The 22,203-nt window shown below is 33.4% G+C and overlaps 1 protein-coding gene across 1 annotated transcript; it reads left to right on the top strand.

The window, feature by feature from the left end:
* Positions 1-9,648: 9,648 nt before the first annotated feature.
* Positions 9,649-21,670, top strand: LOC116109403. The gene is given in 9 exon segments (XM_031395624.1): positions 9,649-10,126; positions 11,362-11,863; positions 12,141-12,342; positions 12,883-12,996; positions 12,999-13,101; positions 13,104-13,130; positions 13,133-13,178; positions 20,415-20,559; positions 21,158-21,670. Coding segments are annotated over 9 exon segments (1,953 nt in total). The 5' UTR covers positions 9,649-9,738; the 3' UTR covers positions 21,584-21,670.
* The last annotated feature ends 533 nt before the right edge of the window (positions 21,671-22,203 follow it).

Genomic DNA, 22,203 nt, shown 5'->3' with positions numbered 1-22,203 from the left:
CTGGATCCGATTGATATCTACTACAAGTGCTCAAAACACATGAGACATCAATCCGAGTACATAGCATGACATACATGATGGATCCAATTGCTGATGCATATGAGATCCTTTTCATCTTATCTCTCTCATCTTGTGTTCTAGAACACAATTCCTTAGAGAGATAAACACCATGTGACATCAGAAGAAATCCCTTCTTGGATTCTTCCATACTGAATCTTTTCAGTACTTTGTCAATATATGCACTCTGACTTAGGTCAAGCAACCTACGCGATTTATCACGATAGATCTTTATTCCAATGATGTAGGTTACTTCCCTTAAGTACTTCATAGAGAAGCACTTGGATAACCAAGTCTTTACCGACTTCAAGTTCGGTATATCATTCCTTATCAAAAGTATGTCATCGACATACAACACTAGGAATGCCACTGCACTTCCACTCACTTTCTTGTAAACACATGGCTTATCTTTGTTCTTGATAAAATTGAATTCTTTTACGACTTCATCAAAACAAATGCTCCAGCTCCTTGAAGCTTGCTTGAGTCCATATAAGGATCTCTGCAACTTGCATACCTTATCAGCTTGCCCATCAAGAATGAAACCATTGGGTTGTGTCGTATACACATCCTCCTCAAGATTTTCGTTCAGGAAAGCTGTTTTAATATCCATTTGTCAAATCTCATAGTCATGATATGTAGCAATCGCAAGCATAATCCGGATGGATTTATTCATGGCAACCGGCAAAAAAGTTTATTTATAGTCAATACGATGAATTTGTTTGAAACATTTGGTAACCAGTCATGCTTTATAAGTATGCACCTTGCCATCCATATAAGTCTTCTTCTTGAAGACTCATTTACACCCTATGGGTTTTACCCCTTCAGGTGGTTCCATCAGAGACTATACTTGGTTTTGGTACATGGAGTCTATCTCAGATTTCATGACTTCAAGCCATTTAATGGAATCTGGATTCGATATAGCGTCCTCGTAGGTTTTGGGTTCATCGTCTTGGTACACTAGTACATCACCATGTTAAGTCACGAGATAACCGTATCTATCGGGCTCATAGAGTAATCTTCTAGATCTACGTAGCTCTTGTGCTACTTGAGGTGGTTCACTTTGATCCACAAGTTGTGGAGTAACCTCCTCTTGATGTTCAACCACCTTCTGTGGCACCTCATCCCGTCCTTCGTCTAGTATATTTTGTGGTTCTAAAATTTCATCGAGTTCTACTTTTCACCCACTTGTACTTCTTAGAAAAAATTCTTTTTCAAGGAAGACACCAAAACGAGCAACAAAAATTTTGCTTCTGGGTGGTAGAAATAGTATCCTTTGGTCTCATTTGGATACCTCACAAATATACATTTGCAAGATTTTGGGCCCAGCTTGTTCGAAATCAATTTCTTAACATAAGCTTCGCAACCACAAATCTTTATATAAGACAAGCTAGGCTTTCGCCCACTCCATAGCTTATATGGAGTCTTAGCTATAGACTTTGACGGCACACGGTTCAAAACATGAGTCGCAGTCTCTAGGGCATAACCCCAGAATAATATAGGTAAATCACTAAAACTCATCATAGAGCTAACCATATCAAGGAAGATCCTATTCCTCCTTTCAAACACTCCATTGTGTTAAGGTGTATAAGAGGGGTGAGTTGTGATACTATCCTCATTCCTTCAGGTATGTTTAGCTCAACTTGCCAAAGTTGGCATAGCTGTCATTTTGAGATTATCCTTATTGTCTTCCTTAAGAACATATTATTATGAAACAGTTCCATAAAGAATATTATTTACACTTAAGGATAATAATCCATTAGTAAACTAATATTCTCATTTGTCCTATGTGGACACAGAAATATAATTTCTAGAAACTGAAGAAAAATCATAATAATCCACAAGTTCTAAGAAATAAGCTCATCGGCTAAATCAGACGATAAGATCCTACAACAAATGCAGTAGCACATGCTTCATTTCCAACTGGTAGGTCCACCTCTCCCTCGGCTAGCAATCTACTCTGCTGTAGTCCCTACACATCAATCAAATGTGAGAACCACATCTTGTGTTAATAATCCAAGATGTTAACGGGATAAGCTGATCTAAAAAACGTACCTGACGAAAAAGTAACATTCTTCTTCCCTCTTGCTAGAAAGGCCTTGCAATGTTTCCTCCAGTGGTTGGGATTCGCACAGTGAGGACAACCGTCTTTCCTTTATGCAATAGTTCTTTCCAATGACTTCTGAGCCCTTTGCTTTTCACTTGAACTGGCTTCAACCAACGTCAATATTTTTGACATTTTCATGCCTAACTCAGTAGCCTTCAACAAATCCAGAAGCTCGGAAAGGGTGTTCTTCTTATCTTCCTCAATGAAGTCATAGGCAAATTGTGAATAAGAATCTAGCAAAGACTGTAATATTAGGTTTATCGTTAAGCCTTCATTAAATCCACATCCCAAAATCTCAAGCTTGTTCATATACTCGGTCAACTTGAGTATATGATCGCCAATTTTGGTACCATCTTACATCCTACATCTAAATAACAAACGAGACACCATATGCTTCTCATTTCTATGAAGAAAATGAAGAATAGAAGCTAAATCCATTTTCGGGAACTACTATCACAATAATGGTGCCATTGATGCAAGCACAATGTATCCAGTTATTTTTGCTTTTGCATCATGTGTATGCTTCACACATACATACCCAGTCTCATGGATAGAACTATCAGCAGACTCTGATGATAGAGCTTGCTCAATGGTGTATAATATATCGCTTAACTGAAGTATATTGTTTAGAGTAATACTACACTTACAAAGAAATTTTACAAAGATCTCTATACAAAGTGATGTGTCAAAAAATGAATGGAAGAGTGAATTTAATAAGTTTGACTTTTTATTTCACTCTTCCATTCAATTTTTACCACCTCACTTTGTATGGAAATCTTTGTAAGATTTCTTTGTAAGTATAGTATTATTGTATTGTTTATACTTCTATACCAGTCAACGAAATTTTCACCATTCCATTTCTCTCCTAGTTCGATGATTTGTCGCAGTGATGTTGGGATCATTTTCCTCAATTTTAAGTGAATCTACAAGTATAGAATAAGTAACCGTTATTACCATGTTCATTATTATTTAATATGGTCTTTTATTAAACAATCCTCCCACTATTTTACTCAAGTCAATAGCCCTCACTATTAACTCGGGAAAGCTCATTGGCTTTCCTAGTGGACCAAGATCCCATCCGACCCATTTCAAACCTTCTCTTTGGCGAACAAGCCAAAATGAGTTGATTAGGTAGGCCATCAAACTTAATCCACATCAGTTGATAGCTCCTATTATCAACCTCAAATGTGAAAAAGCCAACAAGCCAATCACACAATCCAATGGCCCCAACCATCGTCCTCAAGTGTGATTCTCAGTATCAGTAGAGTGGACACTACATGCCACCACATACACACAATATGTGTACTTCTCTACTGTGCCTATGACGCATTTATCAACATTCGCTTTGGCAAACAAGCAAAACCATCATTTTTAAGTCGACCAATCACCATTAAGGAAAACTCCAATGCATTTTAACCTCCCACTGGTAATAGTGTACCCTTTCGCTTTGGCGAACAAGGTTTCGACGAATAGTGGTTTGATTAAAACCATGGTGATGGAAGGCTTACGTGACTTAATATCCTTTAATTGAGGATTTATTATTTAATGTCTCACCAGATTATTATCTTTGTTATAATGACATTGTTTGGCATGTTATTAAACATTCAAACTTAGCATGCATTCTATACAAAATACTAAAACGTCCCAGTACATGGCCCAACTAAAACCGATTTCCTCGAGTCTAGAGGAATCGGTAGGTCACCTAGGGGTTTTGTAATAAATATCTTGAGTCTTCAAGTACGATTGCCTCGTCCCTTGCTCCGTCTCAAGTACATTACAAAAACATCATACTGAATTTACAATAAAATTAATCTCAAACTAATTTTACATCAACAAATTTAGAAACCTCAATTTACATTCGAGGGGATTGAGATGAGAAGAGAATGTACATGGAGAAGGGAAAAAGGTAGGACATGCAGTCCTATTTTAAAATTTACAACCATACATACCCAAAAATAATTTAGAACATTCACCATAGGTCAAAAGGGTCATGTACCGGACACCATGCAATATACAAACAAGTGCATAGCATACATTTCAGAAACAATCATTGTTGAATCGAGTGGGTTAATTATTAATTACCCTCTTATATGTGCAGAATGACTATTGGCTTTATAGGTTATTAAAAATTGTAGTTTGGTCCCTTCATAGAAAAACACAAAATTGGGACAACAGCATCATCGCCGCGGCGAAGTTTTTATTTTGCTGCGGCTAAAAATTCTAATAAGAAGTCTGGAAATCCCAAAATGCATAGTTCGCGTTTTTGCAGTTTTTTCATGTAATAATACGAATCCGAAACAAATCGAATGCACAAACATTCAACCAGGATACCAACCAACCAATATAACATTCATCAACACATTATTAAACCAATTTATTAATTGAATCATTCATTCAACAGTAGATTTTAGATTTTGCAGATTTAACAAAATAACATGCTTTCATGGCAGATTTTGTGCAGATTCATCAAGGTAACATGTTATCAATCAAATACATGTAATCAACCATTCACAAAAACTGTAAAATCTAGTACCCTAGGCTTTGATACCACTGTTAATAAAACGATCATACATGGCAGTGGAAACAAAAATTTTAAACCTTATAGATCATTCCTTAGAACCAAGATCAAGGCACAAAAATTACAGCTTATACATTATAATACAAACTGCAGAAAAATCAGTTTAACATTTAAGAAACCATACCCACGTTTGGAGGCTCCTCCAATTTATCTCGGAATGGGTTTCGCTACCGACCCAAGTGTAAGATCAAACCAATGTTGTCCACACGAAGACAAACTCAAAGAACTAAAGAGAGATTTGTTAGATCCTCTTTAGCCTTTAAGAACCAAGAAGAAAATCAAATGAAATTTGATTTCAAGCAAAAATGCAAACTGGTGTGAGAGAGAAGAAAAGGGCTGGAACTTTTAGTCTAAATGATTGAAAGAAAGAATTAATTATTTCTCACAAAGTGTTGCACATATATAGTGCACACTTTGCCCTATTCCATCATGAAATAGGCTTGGGCTCCAACCCAAACACCCCTTGTATCCAAACAGGCCCTTTAAGATATTCTAATTTTAATTATTATTGTTATTTCAATTAATATATATATTTCATATATTAACATTTAACAATAACAATAATTTATTTAAATATATGTGAACACATATTTAAATATAATTTCACTTATTTAATTTAATTAACAAATTAAACAAAGGCTACGACCTCAGCAAATTTAATTGCATTGTGAAATTACCAAAATACCATTTCACCTAAAAGGACGAAAATGCCCTTCTTACAAACTGGTTCTTAAATTATCTTCTGTGCGTGACCCATAGGCTCCTTATCATACCGACAGTGTGTAGTATCGTGATTAATACCAATTAATTGTTTCACTACGCACAGACCAAGATTGGGTCCTAGCAAGGCATCATGGCCACCCGATATATTCGGATTCAACGTAGCAGCTACTTGTCGACGATATGGTTACCGTACAATTCAATCATTTCATCATTCGTTATCTCGACGAGACCGAGGCATAGAAATAGTGTCAACCTCGGTTACTCTCAATATTATGTATTCAGTTACTAGACCAATGACCTGAATTATAAACTGGATAGAGTAATAACTCAATCCCACTATGGCCACAGTTTTACTGTCATTGTCATTTACTGAATGGCGCTGTGAGATAACTTCTCTCATACTCTGGAGTGATGAATCCTTTGTCGATCCACTATAGTCTTGACACACTCCTTGATGTAGCCAATCACTATCGTCTTGACAGCTCTGAATAGAACTGTGTTGGGCTAGTGTCAAACTGCACCAATCGGAGGCACTCAAGTGATCTCAAGTCTAAGGATCACACGCACCACCATTCATTAAAAGATTTGTTCTATAGACATTGGGGTTAACATCCATATGGAATCCTCTGGTAGGTCAGTCCAGTGAACTTGCCTACAGCAAGCACCCATATGTTGCACCAAGTTGTCACCAAACAACCTTGATAAGTGAAATCAGTCACTGCCTTTTGATAAGGTCATTCAACACTATGATAGCTTTACCGTATTGTCTGACCCTTTCTTCATAACAATACTAGGGCTACAGACGTTTCTAGAGGATACTATTCATGTTACCCTTCTAATAATAATATAATATTCAAACTAACTAAATTTCCATTTTTTAGGTAATTGAGGTATTCAGACTTATATTGGAGTTTGTCTAATCCTTAGGACCATGGAAGACTAACTAAAATTTTGTTACTCCTCTACAGGAAGTGATACAAATCCTAATACGACATCCCATTTTGTCATGCCCCTAACTAGGGTTGTGCAAATCAGGATATCTGATTCGATCTGAATTATGTGGATATTCGGTTTTTCAGATATCCGATTATCTGGATTGGATAACTGGATATCCAAAGTTGATCCAAATTTTATTCTTTTCCTCCCCAATTCCTATTCTTTCATTCTTTTCCTATTAGATGTTGATTCATCAAGTCTCCTTTCTTTTTCTTTTGCCTTATTTTTCTCGCTTTCTTTCTCATCTACTCTTTGTTTTTTTTTTTTTCCCCTGTTTCCGTCAACAAACCCATCATTTCTCTTTGTTTTTTTACAGCAAGAAGCTCACCGGCTGCTTCATTACGTGAAGTTCTCTTATGCAATGCAAGCCTAACAAACTGTTGGCTACACGAAGTTTGAATATGTGGTCTCTATCAAGAGTGAGATTGAGAGATTGCTCACTTTCTCAAAGGGGTATTGGGTGGTGGGTCTTGAGAGATCAGAGATAGAGAGACGAGAGGGTGAGATTTAGAGATTGCTCACTTTCTCAAGAGGGTATTGCGTGGTGGTGTTGAGTTGAGAGATCAGAGATGGAGAGACGACTCAGACGAGAGAGCGAGATTGAGATTTGAGAGAATTTAGTTTTAGGATTAAGTTTTTAGTTTTAGATTTTAGTTTTAGGTTTTAGATTTTTATTTATAGATTTTAATTAAAAATTTTAAGTGTTCATTGTTAAGTGTTAAATGTTAAGTTTTAAGGGGGATTTGTAAAAACATTTTGATGAAATTCGGATTGGATACAAATATCCGATTGTTTGAAACAGCCGATCTATATCCAATTAGAATATTCATATTTCTCTATTTTTACTATCTGAATCCGATCCAGATTTTTGGATATCCAAGTTTTTCAGATCGGATCAGGATTAGATTTCAGATAATTTTGCACACCACTACCCCTAAGTTTTTCCCCGATTATTTTGGACCAAATTTCTTTTATAAAAACAATAAAATTGGAGTCTTTTTTTATTAATATTTAGATATTATTTATTCATATAGTACTGTTTTAGATAAGCATTAGTGTACAATCATTGAGTGTATTAATGCAGTCCTCTTGTGAACCCCATCAATAATGTTTCGTGTTTACACTTTACAGAGCAAACACAATAATCTAAAATAAAATGTGGAAAATGAAGACAGTTTTAATGCATGGGGATTTTTGTTGACAAAAATGCTTTCTTCCTAATTATAGGCAAATCCACATAGTCTAAAATGTTACATTTTTTGAAAGACTAAATAGTTATTGGATGAAATCATGAAGTTAATTTTTTGGATCCTCTCTCATGCATGATTTGATATATGAATCTTGTAAATTGTGCAACCCCCATTCATTACTACAAAATTATGCAAAAACAAAAATCAAGAGGAGGACATTCTCATTAAAAATGTTTATTTTTTGAAATAATTTAATTAAAAATAATTTATTATATATAAAATAAATTTTAAATACAAACGTCTTAAATTTTTGTAGGCACTAACAAAGGTAAGAATATAGATGTGAGTTCAAAAAATTCAAAATTTAACATCATAATAGTGCGACAAGATGACAATTTCTCGTTTTATTTTATTAAGAATAGTTTTGGTCAATATATATATATATATATTTGTTGTAATAGCTTGGTCCCTTTTAGATTATAGTGTCCTAATTATGCTTTAAAGTAACATTAGATTAAGGTCAAGAAAGCTCGTATTTTGATAAATTAAAATAATTTGTTAGTTTATTATAAGATAATGTTAACTAAAAACATTTTATTCATTCAAATCATTAAAAAGGACAATAACGTGGTTAATGATAAGAATATGATATATCTTTAAAGTAAAATTAGATTAAGGTCAAAAAATTTTGAGAAATTAAAATAATTTATTAGTTTATTATAAGATAATATTAAAGTGTGGCTTAAAAGCAGTGTTAATGGAAAACATTTTATTCATTAAAATCATTAAAAAGGACAATAACGTGGTTAATGATAAGAATATGATATATCAAAAAGCAAATATGAATTTCATATCATAAAGATACTTTGAAAATAATGCAATATATTTTATAATTTATTCTTCTTTTCGCTTTTCTTTTCAATAAAATAGATATTTATGGAAAGCCAAAACTTAGGATCACTTTTTCCTTCTAAATTTCACTCAATTTACTCCCATATTATTTTTTCTGTTCTTTTTATTATAAAATATAGATAGTTATATGGGATTATGGTCGAACTATTAAATAATTATATTTTCTTTTCTAATCTAAATTAAGAAGAGAAGAGAAAGAATTCTGGTTAGGTTTTTCTAAGTTGTGCTTTTAAAAAAGAAAAAAAAAGAAAAAAAGGAAATACTCTGCTTTAATTTGTTTATATATTATTAATACTTGTATTATTATATACTCATACTATTAAAAATTAAATAAGTTCAAAATCCCTCACCGAACATATAAAAACTATTGATACAAATTATTTCATACAAACAAACACTAGAAGAAATTTGCTATATTCCAAGGCAAAAATTATGTCATCAAATCACATTATGCTACTCATACAATGATGCAAAATGATGCATTGATAAGTTGTCATATATAGGTCATCGTAATAGATCTTTCCCGATGAAAAAAACAAATTAATGTCGGTATTGAAATATGTAGCATGAATCAAATCTATGTGTTTGACATGTAATCTTCTTTTAACTAATTTACTTTATATTTTATTTAAAATCACCAAAATTATTTTAAAACACGTCAAGCAATATAAAAGAATCTGTCTAAAAATTTTTTGTAGTCATCATGTTGGATGCAAGCAAAATTTGATCTCCAAGATCTTTATAAGATCCGATCAATTGATATTGATACCTACTCATATGCAGTTTGTGTATGTTACATTATTAATTTAATCAAATTATTAAAGAATTAGAATTTATTTCCGTCCAAAATGGAAAAGAATTAAATTAAATAAGAAAGAAACATATAAAAATATGAAAACATAATTTAATCTTTCATCTATTAGGCAAGGCCCACTAGAAATAATTCTAGCTGACTCATTGCCATGATCATGCACTATAACTTTTAGTATAGCAATTGCATTCGCTTAAACCATCAACCCTGACTCGAGATGATTCAGCCCCCTAGTCATTGTCATGGTCCGGTATTGGCCCGCTACCCAACACTTATATACAACTTGAACGAAGGATGGATTCAGAAGCCACCAAGCCAAGAAAGAAGAAAATTTATCTACACTTATTAGGGTTTCTTCTCTAAGCATATGATGAAACTTGAGCAACTAAATTTGGGAGACAACCCTGTTGCCAAAAGCCATGAAAATGGAAAAGCTAAACGATCTTGGCTGCGTTGTCTCGGCAAAGCTAGAAGCAGAAAGCACAACAAGACTTCTACAAAAGCTAGTTCTTCATCTTCGTCATCATCATCTTTTTCACAAAAGAAAAACGATTTTTATGAAATGGAAGTGCCAAAGGGAAATGAGTCATTGGAGGAAAGAGTAGCTTGGCTGCAGTCTCAGATAGTTGGAGGTGATGCTGAATTTGATTCTCCTTTCGGAAAACGAAGACTCACCAACGCCGATCACGTTGCGTCTGGTCGATCTCTTCGATATATTGAAGATTATATCATCAACAATGTTCTTCCATTCAATGGTAAGCTAATTTGATTTTTTATTTTACTATATATTGATGTTATAATATCTTATGCTTGCATATAAATTAGGTACATTTTTTTGTTAAAATAAATTTAAGAACATAAGATGCGCTTTGAGTATTTCTTGATATTTTATTTAATATACATATGTATTTATACGTATATAATTCTTAAATCAAGTCTGTATTTATTTTTGTAAGAAAAATGTAATTTTAACCATTCAAATTAAGTATAAAAAAGTTAAAAGAATTGTCGGTCGTCCTCCTCATAAATATATATTTTGCTTCTTCAAAAATTGCAGTATTTTTAGTTTAATCAGTCAACATGAATATATAAAGGGTTCAGTCTCTAGATAAGTACTTATACAGCTAAAAATGATCAATATAAAACAAATCAAATTAAAATGAGAGAGAAAATATATAAATCTATCTATTGAGAAACAAATATAATAATCTCAAAAGCAGTTTTATTTGACTTGAATTTCTTAAATAAAGTATGGATTTATTTCCATAAGAATACCTTAATTTTAAACATTCATATTAAGTATAGAATTAAAGTTAACGAATTGTTGGTCGAATTCCTCATCAACTCATACACATACGCCTTGAATTTCTTTTGAAAACTCCACAGTGTCAAACAACTTTCCACTTAATTCAAGGTGTTCAACGTCACAATTTTTCATTTATCATCGTCATCTTTACAAATTTTACACATGCATCCCCAGGGGCAGGGATGGAGCCACTAAGGAGTGAGTGGGGGCTCATGGCCCCACTTACTCTGTAAAATTCATTTAATCCCTTCTATGTTTTTATTTCAACAATAAACACCCTTTATTTTATTTTATTTTATGGAAATAGTATCAATCAATATTGGCATCATCTTTTTATTTATTTTTTTCCTTAAACCCTGAATATATTTTAAGCTTGCTCTTTTTTTGGTGTCTTATATATTGAATATATAATACATTAACGAAACAACCAATATTTTTAATAATTCCAAGTTTTGTTTTCTTCCCCTTTCTTTTCAATGCATTGTCTTCATCATTCAAAGTAAGAAAAAAATAAAAATAAATAAATAAATAAAGATTAATCTATGTCTCTTGTGTTCAATCTATAAGGTTACTATTCTGTATTTTTAATCTAAAATTTTTTATACTCCAATTCTTTTCTTGTAAATTGGCTTCACTGAAACAAAATCCTGGCTTCGCTACTATTAACATCCCTTTTGTGAACAGGCAACACTCACAGCCGGGACAGCTATGCGGGACAACGAACAACCAAAATGCTACAAGAAGCATCTCGTTACACAAAAAAATGCTTAGGAGGGGGAAGAGAAGATGCAATATTATTTTGCGGGTCAGGCGCGACGGCCGCCATTAAAAAGCTTCAAGAGGTTATAGGCATTGCAGTGACACCGATCATGAGAGAAAGGCTCATAAAATGCCTAAGTGATAAAGAAAGATGGGTGGTTTTTATAGGGCCTCATGAGCACCACTCAAATATTCTTTCATGGCGGCAGAGTTTGGCTCAAGTTGTGGAGATTGGTGTTGATGATGATGGATTGATTAATATGGAAGAGCTGAAGCTACAACTTGAGTTATATAAAAATTCCAATCGACCCATTTTATGTTCTTTCTCTGCTTGCAGTAATGTCACAGGCATTTGTTCGGATACAAGATCGATTGCTAGACTTCTTCATCAATATGGAGGCTTTGCATGCTTTGACTTCGCTACAAGGTACATATTTCAGTGACGGAATCAGAAAACTATGTTTGAGCCATGAGGGGGTTAAAATGTAATGTTTAATGAACGAGGGTGACTAAAATTAAACAAATTTATTAGGAAATTGCATTTAAGAGGATAATAACTAATATAGATAGAAAAAAGTATGAGATCGGGTATATAATAAATATATAAGTGGTCCTTAGTGAGATATATATATATTTGTGTGTGTTGATCATTGTAAAATCAATTAGGTGCTAATTAATTGTAATTAATTTGTATGATGATATAGTGGTCCTTATGTGGAGATAGACATGAGATCAGGGGAGATTGATGGCTATGATGCTGTTTTCCTGAGTGGCCATAAATTTCTTGGAGGTCCAGGATCCCCTGGCATCCTTCTGATGAGCAAAGCCCTTTATCAGTTGAGTTCTTATCCTCCATCAACTTGTGGAGGTGGAACTGTTAATTATGTCAATGGCTTCAATGAAAAGGTACCTCATACTATTTGCAATATTCATTTTCTTTTGCGATCGTTCTTATTTTCTTAAAATCCGAACCAATATTATTCTTAATACGAGGAATCCATCAACAAACAATGTTTGCAGATTCATGATATAAAAATTTGGTTGATATTTTATCTTTGAGTGAATTTGAACATGTACACCTGCGAAATTTCAGTATTTGCAATATGGAAATACAAAATTTAGTATCATTGACACATTTTCCATATATAATTCACGCTCATCTCATTATGGCCATGGATGGACCCAAGAAGAGGTGAGTGGATATATATACATATTTCTTTATGTATTTGTGTATCTTTTTTCTAAATTTTGTAAAATTTGTTTTTCAAACTGACCCTACTCGACTAAAAGTAAAATCATATTTTTTCCTATTTTTAACTAAACAACTTTTTAATATATGCCTACAAGAATATATAGTTCCTTGGTTAGGATTTAGTTTTATTGGATTTCATTTACTAATTGTGTCACTATGTTAACTTATGTTAGTTTAATTATTATCAATTGTAGGACACTATATATTTGGAAGATATAGAAGGAAGAGAAAATGCTGGAACTCCTCCATTTATTCAAACCGTTAGAGCAGCATTAGCCTTTTGGGTAAAAGAATACATTGGCTATGAGTGTTGTATCAGGCACAAGAAGACATTTACCTCCAAAGAGCCCTAGAGAGGCTTCTCCCAAATCAAAACATAAAGGTTTTAGGAAATACAAGTGCCAAAAGACAAGCTTTATTTCCTTCTTAATATATTCCACTTCATATCTTCCCAAGAAGAGGAAATGAAAAACAAGAGAGGTAAGCCTCTTCATGGATCTTTTGTTGCAACTCCTTAAATGACTTGTTTGGCATCCAAGCTCGCGGCGGGTGTGATTGCGCCAGTCCTTATGGTCATATTCTGCTTAATTTCGACAAAACGAATCACTTAAAATTCATTCCATCATACAAAAGGTATGTGTATTCTTCGCATATTTTGTCATGTGTTAATTTTCAATAGTAAAATCGCAAATGGGAACATATTTTATAATCAGGTCATAGATGTAGCCAGATATATGATTTAGGAGGGGCAATTATGGAACTGTAAAAAAAATTTATATACATATATAATTTCTAATTAATGATTTTGGTTGTTTTTGATAAAGTTTCGTATTTAAAAACATATGATATATAACTTGTCGTTATACCAAAAAATTAATTATCATTGTTGCAAACTTATAAAATTAAAATAGGTACTAATAATTGTTTTTGCTAATAATTCAATTGAGAATGTTATATTTACTAAGAACTTTTAAGACTTTGTATTGATAAGAAAAAGAAATAGGAAAAAGGAGTTGGAAGCTGTGAATTTTGAATGTGAAGAATTTAATTTAAACATAATAGGGGATAAAAATTTGGTATATATATGAATATTTTTTAAGAAGGGGGGCAATTGCCCCCTTGACCCTTTAGTTTTTCCATGATTTAGGGTTAACATTAAATGGAGTAAGTTACTTCCGATACCGTTTGATGCTTAAATTCAACTTATTGCAGGGTTACGTCGGACTCAAACCAGGATGGACGAGATTAGCTTCCCTTTCTACATGTCGAACGAGGAATTGAGTTCATTCTAGCTGCATTTGAGTTATGCTTATATGGTCAAAGATTTCTTCCATTATATCGTTCAATTTGAAATCTGGTAACTGGTGCTTCATGAGGCACATAAGAACTTGATAATTGGCAAGGGAAACAAAAACAAAACTCATTTCAAGCACTGGCTAAGGCCATCAAGAAATTGGGATGCACTAAGAGTATTTACATATGCTGATGTCAAACATCTTGGAAGATTTATACTTATTCATCTTATTGATGCTGCTAAAAAGTTGCTAGTCTTCTTCCCAAGTCCCCCTCCGCAAAGTTTACGGAAGACATAGATCCTATCTTGTTCTTTAGGTCTAACCACTCAATATGTTAAGTGATGAGACCATTCGATTAAACCTTGTTTTATATATATATATATAGTAAGGGTTAATTTTTTCCTTCATTAACAACCACCACCATAAGTATAAATGTATGTTATTATTATTTTATAATCAACCTCAGCCCAATACATTGAAAGTCAATCCCACCCAAGCCAAACCCGCTCGGTGTAAATCCCGGTTGGAGCTCGTCAAGTGTCCATCATGTCCCAAGGGTATTGGCTTGGGGGGATTATGTTATACAGGCAGGTATTGGCCTAGATGGGATTGACTTTCAGATGGGTATTGGCTGAGATTGATTATCAGACGGTATTGGGCTGAGATGGTTTCACTAGGCGGGTATTGGCTGATGAGTACTTAGCTACTTGTCCATTTCAGGGACCTTTTTATGAGAGTTATGACATAGGTCTGGGTACTGATGTGGTACAATTCGATAGTAGTATGGATTCGTTTTGGCAGTGTCATGATGTGTTTGAGCTTTAATGAGTTGCTATTGCATTCTAAAATGCATTCATGTTTCAAAGAAAAAAAAAAATTTCTTACCAAATGTATAGTTTGTTGGGCTTCCCCACTCATAGTTTTATGGGAGGATTGTAGAGGGGTTCCTGGAGCACACTTTGTGCTCTAGGTTGGCCATTGACGCATGATCATCAGCATATTTTTAAAATTGAGTGCACTTTGATACTATGATTTGTGATAAGATTTCTATAACTTTTGTTTCAAACTTTTACTTATATATTTCCACCTTAGAACTTTCATTTGAAATATGCAATTGTACTAATTTTCATTATATTTATAAAGGATTATTATGAAATGTTTCGAATATTCACCCTCTTCTTGGAATCCTGAGTCTCCTGGAGCACCCAGATGAGGGGATAGGAATACCACGAAGGGGTCATGACAAATTGGTATCAGAGTCTAGGTTTTGATTTGAGTGCATTAGCATAAGCAGCAAACATATTTTGAGACTAGTACAAGTGGGTTTTTTTACTAGATATCATCATGCGTTAATGAGGCCGACCGAAACTGACCAGTAAGAGAAATAATAGGCATCATGGTCAAAGGGGACATAGATGAGAGAATTAGGGGAGGCTTACAGCCGTCCAAGGACTCACATGGAAGGGTTGGAGGGGGAACAAGATATTGAGTAGGAGATTCATTCCTGGAGAGTGAATCTAAGATGGAGAGAGCCATTGGAAATTGACCCGATTGTTTACCCACGCCATGGTAGCCAAACATAGGGGAGTTGAGGAACAGAAATACATTAGAAAGGGCAAGAAATTAGGGTAGAGAAGTTCAGTGGAGAGGGTGACCCCATGGTAGCAAAGAGATGGTTAGGGATACCAAGAAAGTGTTAGGGTAATGGATTATTCATAGAGGAAAAACTGAGGTTTGTGTAGTTTCTTTTGACAAGAGGGACTGATTGTTGGTGGCAGTCCACCAAAGGAAGTATAGATTGTTACTCCTCATATGATTTTAGACAAAAGTTCCTAAATCGTTACTAGCCCAGGGTTATAAAAAAATAAGAGAGAGAATTTTCGATGTTGACTGAGGGAATATGACTATAGAGGAGTATAGAACAATTTGTGGAGCTTTCTAAATTGCTCCAAGTATCACGAGGAGAGAGAAGAAAAGTCTAGGAAATTTAGGATGGTCTTAAGAGAGGATTAGGTCAATTGTGGTCTTACAGAGAGGGGAAACATAAAACAGTGAGCTGGGGAGCTTAGTGAGCAGAATATACATTTATACAAAAATAATTTTTGTTTGAAACATAAATGCATTTTAGGATGTAATAGCAACTATATAAAGCTCAAACAATCATAATACCACTACTGAATCTGTACCACATCAGACCCCAGGAACTATGTCATACCTCTATAAAAGGTCCCTAACACAGACAAGTGCTAGAACTCATCTAGGCCAATACCCACCTAGTGAAACCATCTCAAGCCAATACTCACCTAATGATCAATCTCAGGCTAATACCTGCTTGAAAGTCAATCCCACCTAGGCCAATACTCGCCAGTGTAAACATAATTCCAAAATGTCTGCTGGGTGTAAATCCCCCTGAAGTCAGTAGCATCGTCCTATCCCAATAGGATATCTAAATTGCTCAATAGTACGACCCTCAATCTACACATGAAGCTAAGTATAATCTCTAGTGATGTCTGAGGGGGATAGGTATAAAAAAGTGGTCTCAATTCGAAGGATAAAATGCATCCACACACATATTAGACTAATATCCAAACACATAATGAATTATGTATGCCTTCATGCATATATTTATAATAATTCATATAAACATGTTCCGTTAAAACGGGCATGCAAAATAAAGTGCAATGCTTGAAACATCATAATAAATAGATGTAAAATCTTGTTTATCCTTATATTTTTCATTCTTTTCAATTTAGTCCCAGACTTTAAAGTTCTAATCAACCCCCAAACGTTTGAATTCTTGAAGTCTAAATCTTTACTCAACATGCTAAACTTTTAAATTTTTACAGTCAACCCGCTAAACTCTTTAAATCCTTACAGTCAAATTCCTGTCTTTTCAAATCCTTTGTCAACCCTCTGTATTTCTAAATCCTTACAGTCAACCCCCTTAACTGCGAGTCAGGATTTCAAAACTGACAATTTTTCCCATTTTTATTATATTTAACACCCCAGTTGCAAACCAACGAATATATATATATATATATATATACCTTTGTCAACCTCTGTATTTCTAAATCCTTACAATCAACTCCCTAACTGCGAGTCAAGATTTCAAAACTGACAATTTCCCATTTTTATTTATATTTAACACTCCCAGTTGCAAACCAAGCATAATATATATATAGAGAACCTTCTCTATAGTCATAATGTTGGGATTACTAATTTTATTACTATAAGAGGTTATAACTTAATGGAGGTGTATGTAATAACTGCTTTACTAGTATACTTTAGAACATATACAATTAAAACATACATATTAGTATATGAAAATAGTTGGGCCCAAATTTTTCTTTACTTAAAAAACATAATTCTTTACATATATCAAAATAACAAGTAAAAAACTTAGCGACAGTGGACAGTAATGGCAATCCTCCTCGCTTGTCGAGTCCTTCCGACCCTGCTCACCTATTTCCTGCAAAAATATGAAAAAACAACGGGGTGAGCATAAAAATGCTCAGTAAGTAAAACCCTTAACTCTTTTCCTTCTAGGTTCTTTCCTTTTAATCCTTCTCTTTCTTCTTGTTCAACTCTCACTGTTCTTTTCTTTCTTTCTACTCCTCTTGCTCTTTCTTCCTATTTTCTATTCTTCCTAACCATGATGAAATTCATGGCAATATGCATGAATAAAATGCATATGCAATAATGCATAAAATGCTTTTTTTTTATTTTATTTCTTGTTCTATTCTTCTTTCTTTTCTTTTCTTTCTTCTTTCTTTTTTTTCTTTTTTCTTTTTCTTGGCTTTTCAAGCCTTCTCATTCTTTTTATCTTGTTCTTGTTCTTCTTTCTTTTCTTATTCTTTGCCGATCAACTCGGTGATGTATGGATTTGGAACCTTGGCCGTGTGAGTGAGTACAGTCCAGCTACATGCACTCTTGCGGACCGTACGAATTCTTCTTTTTTTTTCTCTAGGCACTCAATTAAGGTGGCGTGCATGTATAAATTCTTTTTGGTAAACTCTCATCCACATACACTCTTACGGTGACAATCTTCTTCTTCTTATGTCACTCAATTAAGTGGTTGTAGTGGGAATTTTCTTAACATCAGGTTCCCATCACAACAACCATTCTTTTCTCTTTTTAACACTCTAATTCTTTAATGACTTATTCTTCTTCTCTTATCTTAGAGTGTTTTATTCTTTCTTCTTATTCTTTATTCTTCATTCTTTATTCTTTATTCTTTCTTAAGTTTCTACACAACACAATTATAGCATATGGATGGCTCATGCTTAAAATTTCTTACTAAATGCACTTATGAAATGCCATATGCAATATTCATAAAATTAAGGTTTCTACCCAACTCATACTTCACTTAGGCATTCATCAAACAATAATTGTGCATGAAAAAACCCTAATTTAATTATCATTCTATTGGTTTCTTAAACCACCCAAATTGAGAGAAAAACTCTCTTATATCATCACCATACCTACACGGCACAAACACTCCAAAAGATTTCTCTATTCTTCCAATTTAACCCACATCAAACCATCACATACACTCCTCATTCAATATATCCAAAACAAGATAATAACATCCATCTCATCTCAATTTCTCAATAATCATAACATATATATTTAAGGAAATCTACTCACTTGATTTTCTATAACACTGTAAATGGGTTGGTTGTTGAGTGGAATTTACTTACCTTATGCTTGAGTAATCTCTCCGAAGCTCTCTACTCTTGTTGGATTCAAATCTTCTCTTAACCCTAAGCATAAACTTCATAAGAACTCAACTCTTACATAAATAAATCATAGATAAAGAGCATGAATTCTTACCTTCTGATGCTTAGAATCAAAACTCTATGAAAATCTACTTAAAAGCCCTCAAATTCCTTGGAGAAGTGAATGAAAATTTGAAGTGTGGCAGTGGAATGAAGGAAATAAGGGTTACAAACCCTTATCATCTTATTTTGTAAACATGCTTTCCCATTTTGCCCTTATACTTTTTTAGAAATTTCATCCTTGTCCCTTAGTCAATTACCATAATGCCCTCATTTTTATTGTATTCTCTATGAAATTCTATCTCTTTTCACTCCCCACAATTTTAACCAATTTTGAGTGAAAAGACTATTTTACCCTTAATATAAGTTTAAGGCATTTTCTTCATATTCTCTTAAAATAATTCTAGCAAAAATTAACTAAGGGCTATAAAACATAATTTAAATTATGTACCTCCATGTTGGGCGTTACAATGTAGTTACAAATTTTTTTTTTATTTCTTATTTTATAATTCATGTTTTAGTAGTACAATATTAGGATTTCAATTCATATTTTAGTAATATTAAAATTTTAATACAGCGTTTTAATTACCTACTTTTGAAATAGATAAAAGATCGTTTCTTAGAACCAACAAAAATAAGTGTCATTGATGAAACTGTAAATACAGTTGATGCATGGTCAATTGATATGAAGCCACAGACAATTGTCAATGGTTTTAAGCGTTGCAAATTAGGACCACTAATGTCAATGAATTGTAAGTTACAAATGAAGTGGACAAGGAGAATAAAAGAGTCACTATAGAATTGAGTGATCAGATTTGACAAATTCAGTACACTAATCGAATGGATAAAAATGTATTCTTCGATTATCCAAATGAGCAACAAATTGTGTATACTTTAACCAAAGGGGAAATCATTGTTGCAATTAAACAAGAAGAGAAAGGAGATAATCCTAAGGATAATAGTATAGAAATACAAAAAGTCTTGTGTCATGAAGCTCTAAACATGCTTGAGAAACTAAAAATATGTTGGCTTCAAGAAGAAGGTATTCATGCTAATGAGCTACTACGTATTCGTAAGGTAAAAGATGTGATAACAACTCTAAAACATAAATCATTGTCACAAACAATTATAAATAAATATTTTATTTCATTTTAAACCTTTAATTTTACATAACATATATTTTTTTGTAATATACAGATAATTATTACTATGTAGAGGCAACTTTCCTTAAGGCGGGAATTAGAAAAATTATAACTTATTACAATGTAGAGTTTATCCTTATTTATAACTATCCCAAATTGGGACTAGAATTTTTTATGACTATGTAGAGTTTATTTCTATATAGAGATTTTACTGTATATATATATATATAATTTAAACCCAAAGGAATTTTCCTACATCAAAAGAATCACATTCCAGCCGAGTATACAAACCAATTACCAATTTAACCAACCCGTAGCATGAATTTCCATATAGTTAAGGGAGGAAAAATCAAAATATGCATAAACATAAATCTTGTGAACATATTGATAGGTCCACCTGCAAACTAACTCAACACACAGCCAAACCACAGCAATAACAATACATGGACAACCAATCTGTATAAACTTCAATATGTACATTAATCAGATATTAGAAAATGATAATCAGATNTCATGGATCTTTTGTTGCAACTCTCTTAAATGACTTGTTTGGCATCCAAGCTCGCGGCGGGTGTGATTGCGCCAGTCCTTATGGTCATATTCTGCTTAATTTCGACAAAACTGAATCACTTAAAATTCATTCCATCATACAAAAGGTATGTGTATTCTTCGCATATTTTGTTCATGTTGTTAAATTTTCAATAGTAAATATCGTCAATATGGGAACATATTTTATAATCAAGGTCATAGATGTAGCCAGATATATGATTTAGGAGAGGCAAATTTATGGAACTGTAAAAAAAATTTATATACATATATAATATTCTAATTAATGTATTTATGGTTGTTTTTGATAAAGTTTCGAATTTTAAAAACATATGATATATAACTTGTCGTTAATACCAAAAAAATTAATTATCATTGTTGCAAACTTATAAAATTAAAATAGAGTAATAATTGTTTATGGTAATAATTCAATTGAGAATGTTATATTTACTAAGAACTTTTAAGACTTTGTATTGATAAGAAAAAGAAATAGGAAAAAGGAGTTGGAAGCTAGTGAATTTTGAATGTGAAGAATTTAATTTAAACATAATAGGGGATAAAAATTTGGTATATATATGAATATTTTTTAATGAAGGGGGGCAATTGCCCCCTTGACCCTTGCTAGTTTTTCCATGATTTAGGGTTAACATTAAATAGGAGTAAGTTACTTCCGATACCGTTTGATGCTTAAATTCAACTTATTTGCAGGGTTACGTCGGACTCAAACCAGGATGGACGAGAATTAGCTTCCCTTTCTACATGTCGAACGAGGAATTTGAGTTCATTCTAGCTGCATTGGAGTTTATAGCTTTATATGGTCAAAGATTTCTTCCATTATATCGTTTCAATTTGAAATCTGGTAACTGGTGCTTCGATGAGGCACATAAGAACTTGATAATTGGCAAGGGAAACAAAAACAAAACTCATTTCAAGCCACTGGCTAAGGCCATTCAAGAAATTGGGATGCCTAAAGAGTATTTACATAGTGCTGATGTCAAACATCTTGGAATGATTTATACTTATTCATCTTATTTTGATGCTGCTAAAAAAGTTGCTAGTCTTCTTCCCAAGTTCCCTCCTCAGCAAAGTTTACCGGAAGACATAGATCCTGATATCTTGTTCTTTAGAGTCTAACCACCTCAATATGTTAACGTGATGAGACCATTCGATTAAACCTTGTTTTATATATATATATATAGTAAGTGTTAATTTTTTCCTTCATTAACAACCACCACCATAATGTATAAATGTTCATGTTATTATTATTTTATAATCAACCTCAGCCCAATACATTGAAAGTCAATCCCACCCAAGCCAATACCCGCTCGGTGTAAATCCCGGTTGGAGCTCGTCAAGTGTCCATCATGTCCCAATGGGTATTGGCTTGGGTGGGATTATGTTTATACTAGGCAGGTATTGGCCTAGATGGGATTGACTTTCAGATGGGTATTGGCCTGAGATTGATTATCAGACGAGTATTGGGCTGAGATGGTTTCACTAGGCGGGTATTGGCTAGATGAGTACTTAGCTACTTGTCCATTTCAGGGACCTTTTTATGAGAGTTATGACATAGGTCTTGGGGTACTGATGTGGTACAGATTCGATAGTAGTATGGATTTCGTTTTGGCATGATCATGATGTGTTTGAGCTTTATATGAGTTGCTATTGCATTCTAAAATGCATTCATGTTTTCAAAGAAAAAAAAAATATTTCTTACCAAATGTATTATCCGTTTGTTGGGCTTCCCCACTCAT

Source organism: Pistacia vera, unplaced genomic scaffold (genome assembly GCF_008641045.1).
Source record: "Pistacia vera cultivar Batoury unplaced genomic scaffold, PisVer_v2 Contig579, whole genome shotgun sequence".
Taxonomy (NCBI): Eukaryota; Viridiplantae; Streptophyta; class Magnoliopsida; order Sapindales; family Anacardiaceae; genus Pistacia; species Pistacia vera.
This window is presented reverse-complemented; position numbering and strand designations above follow the sequence as displayed.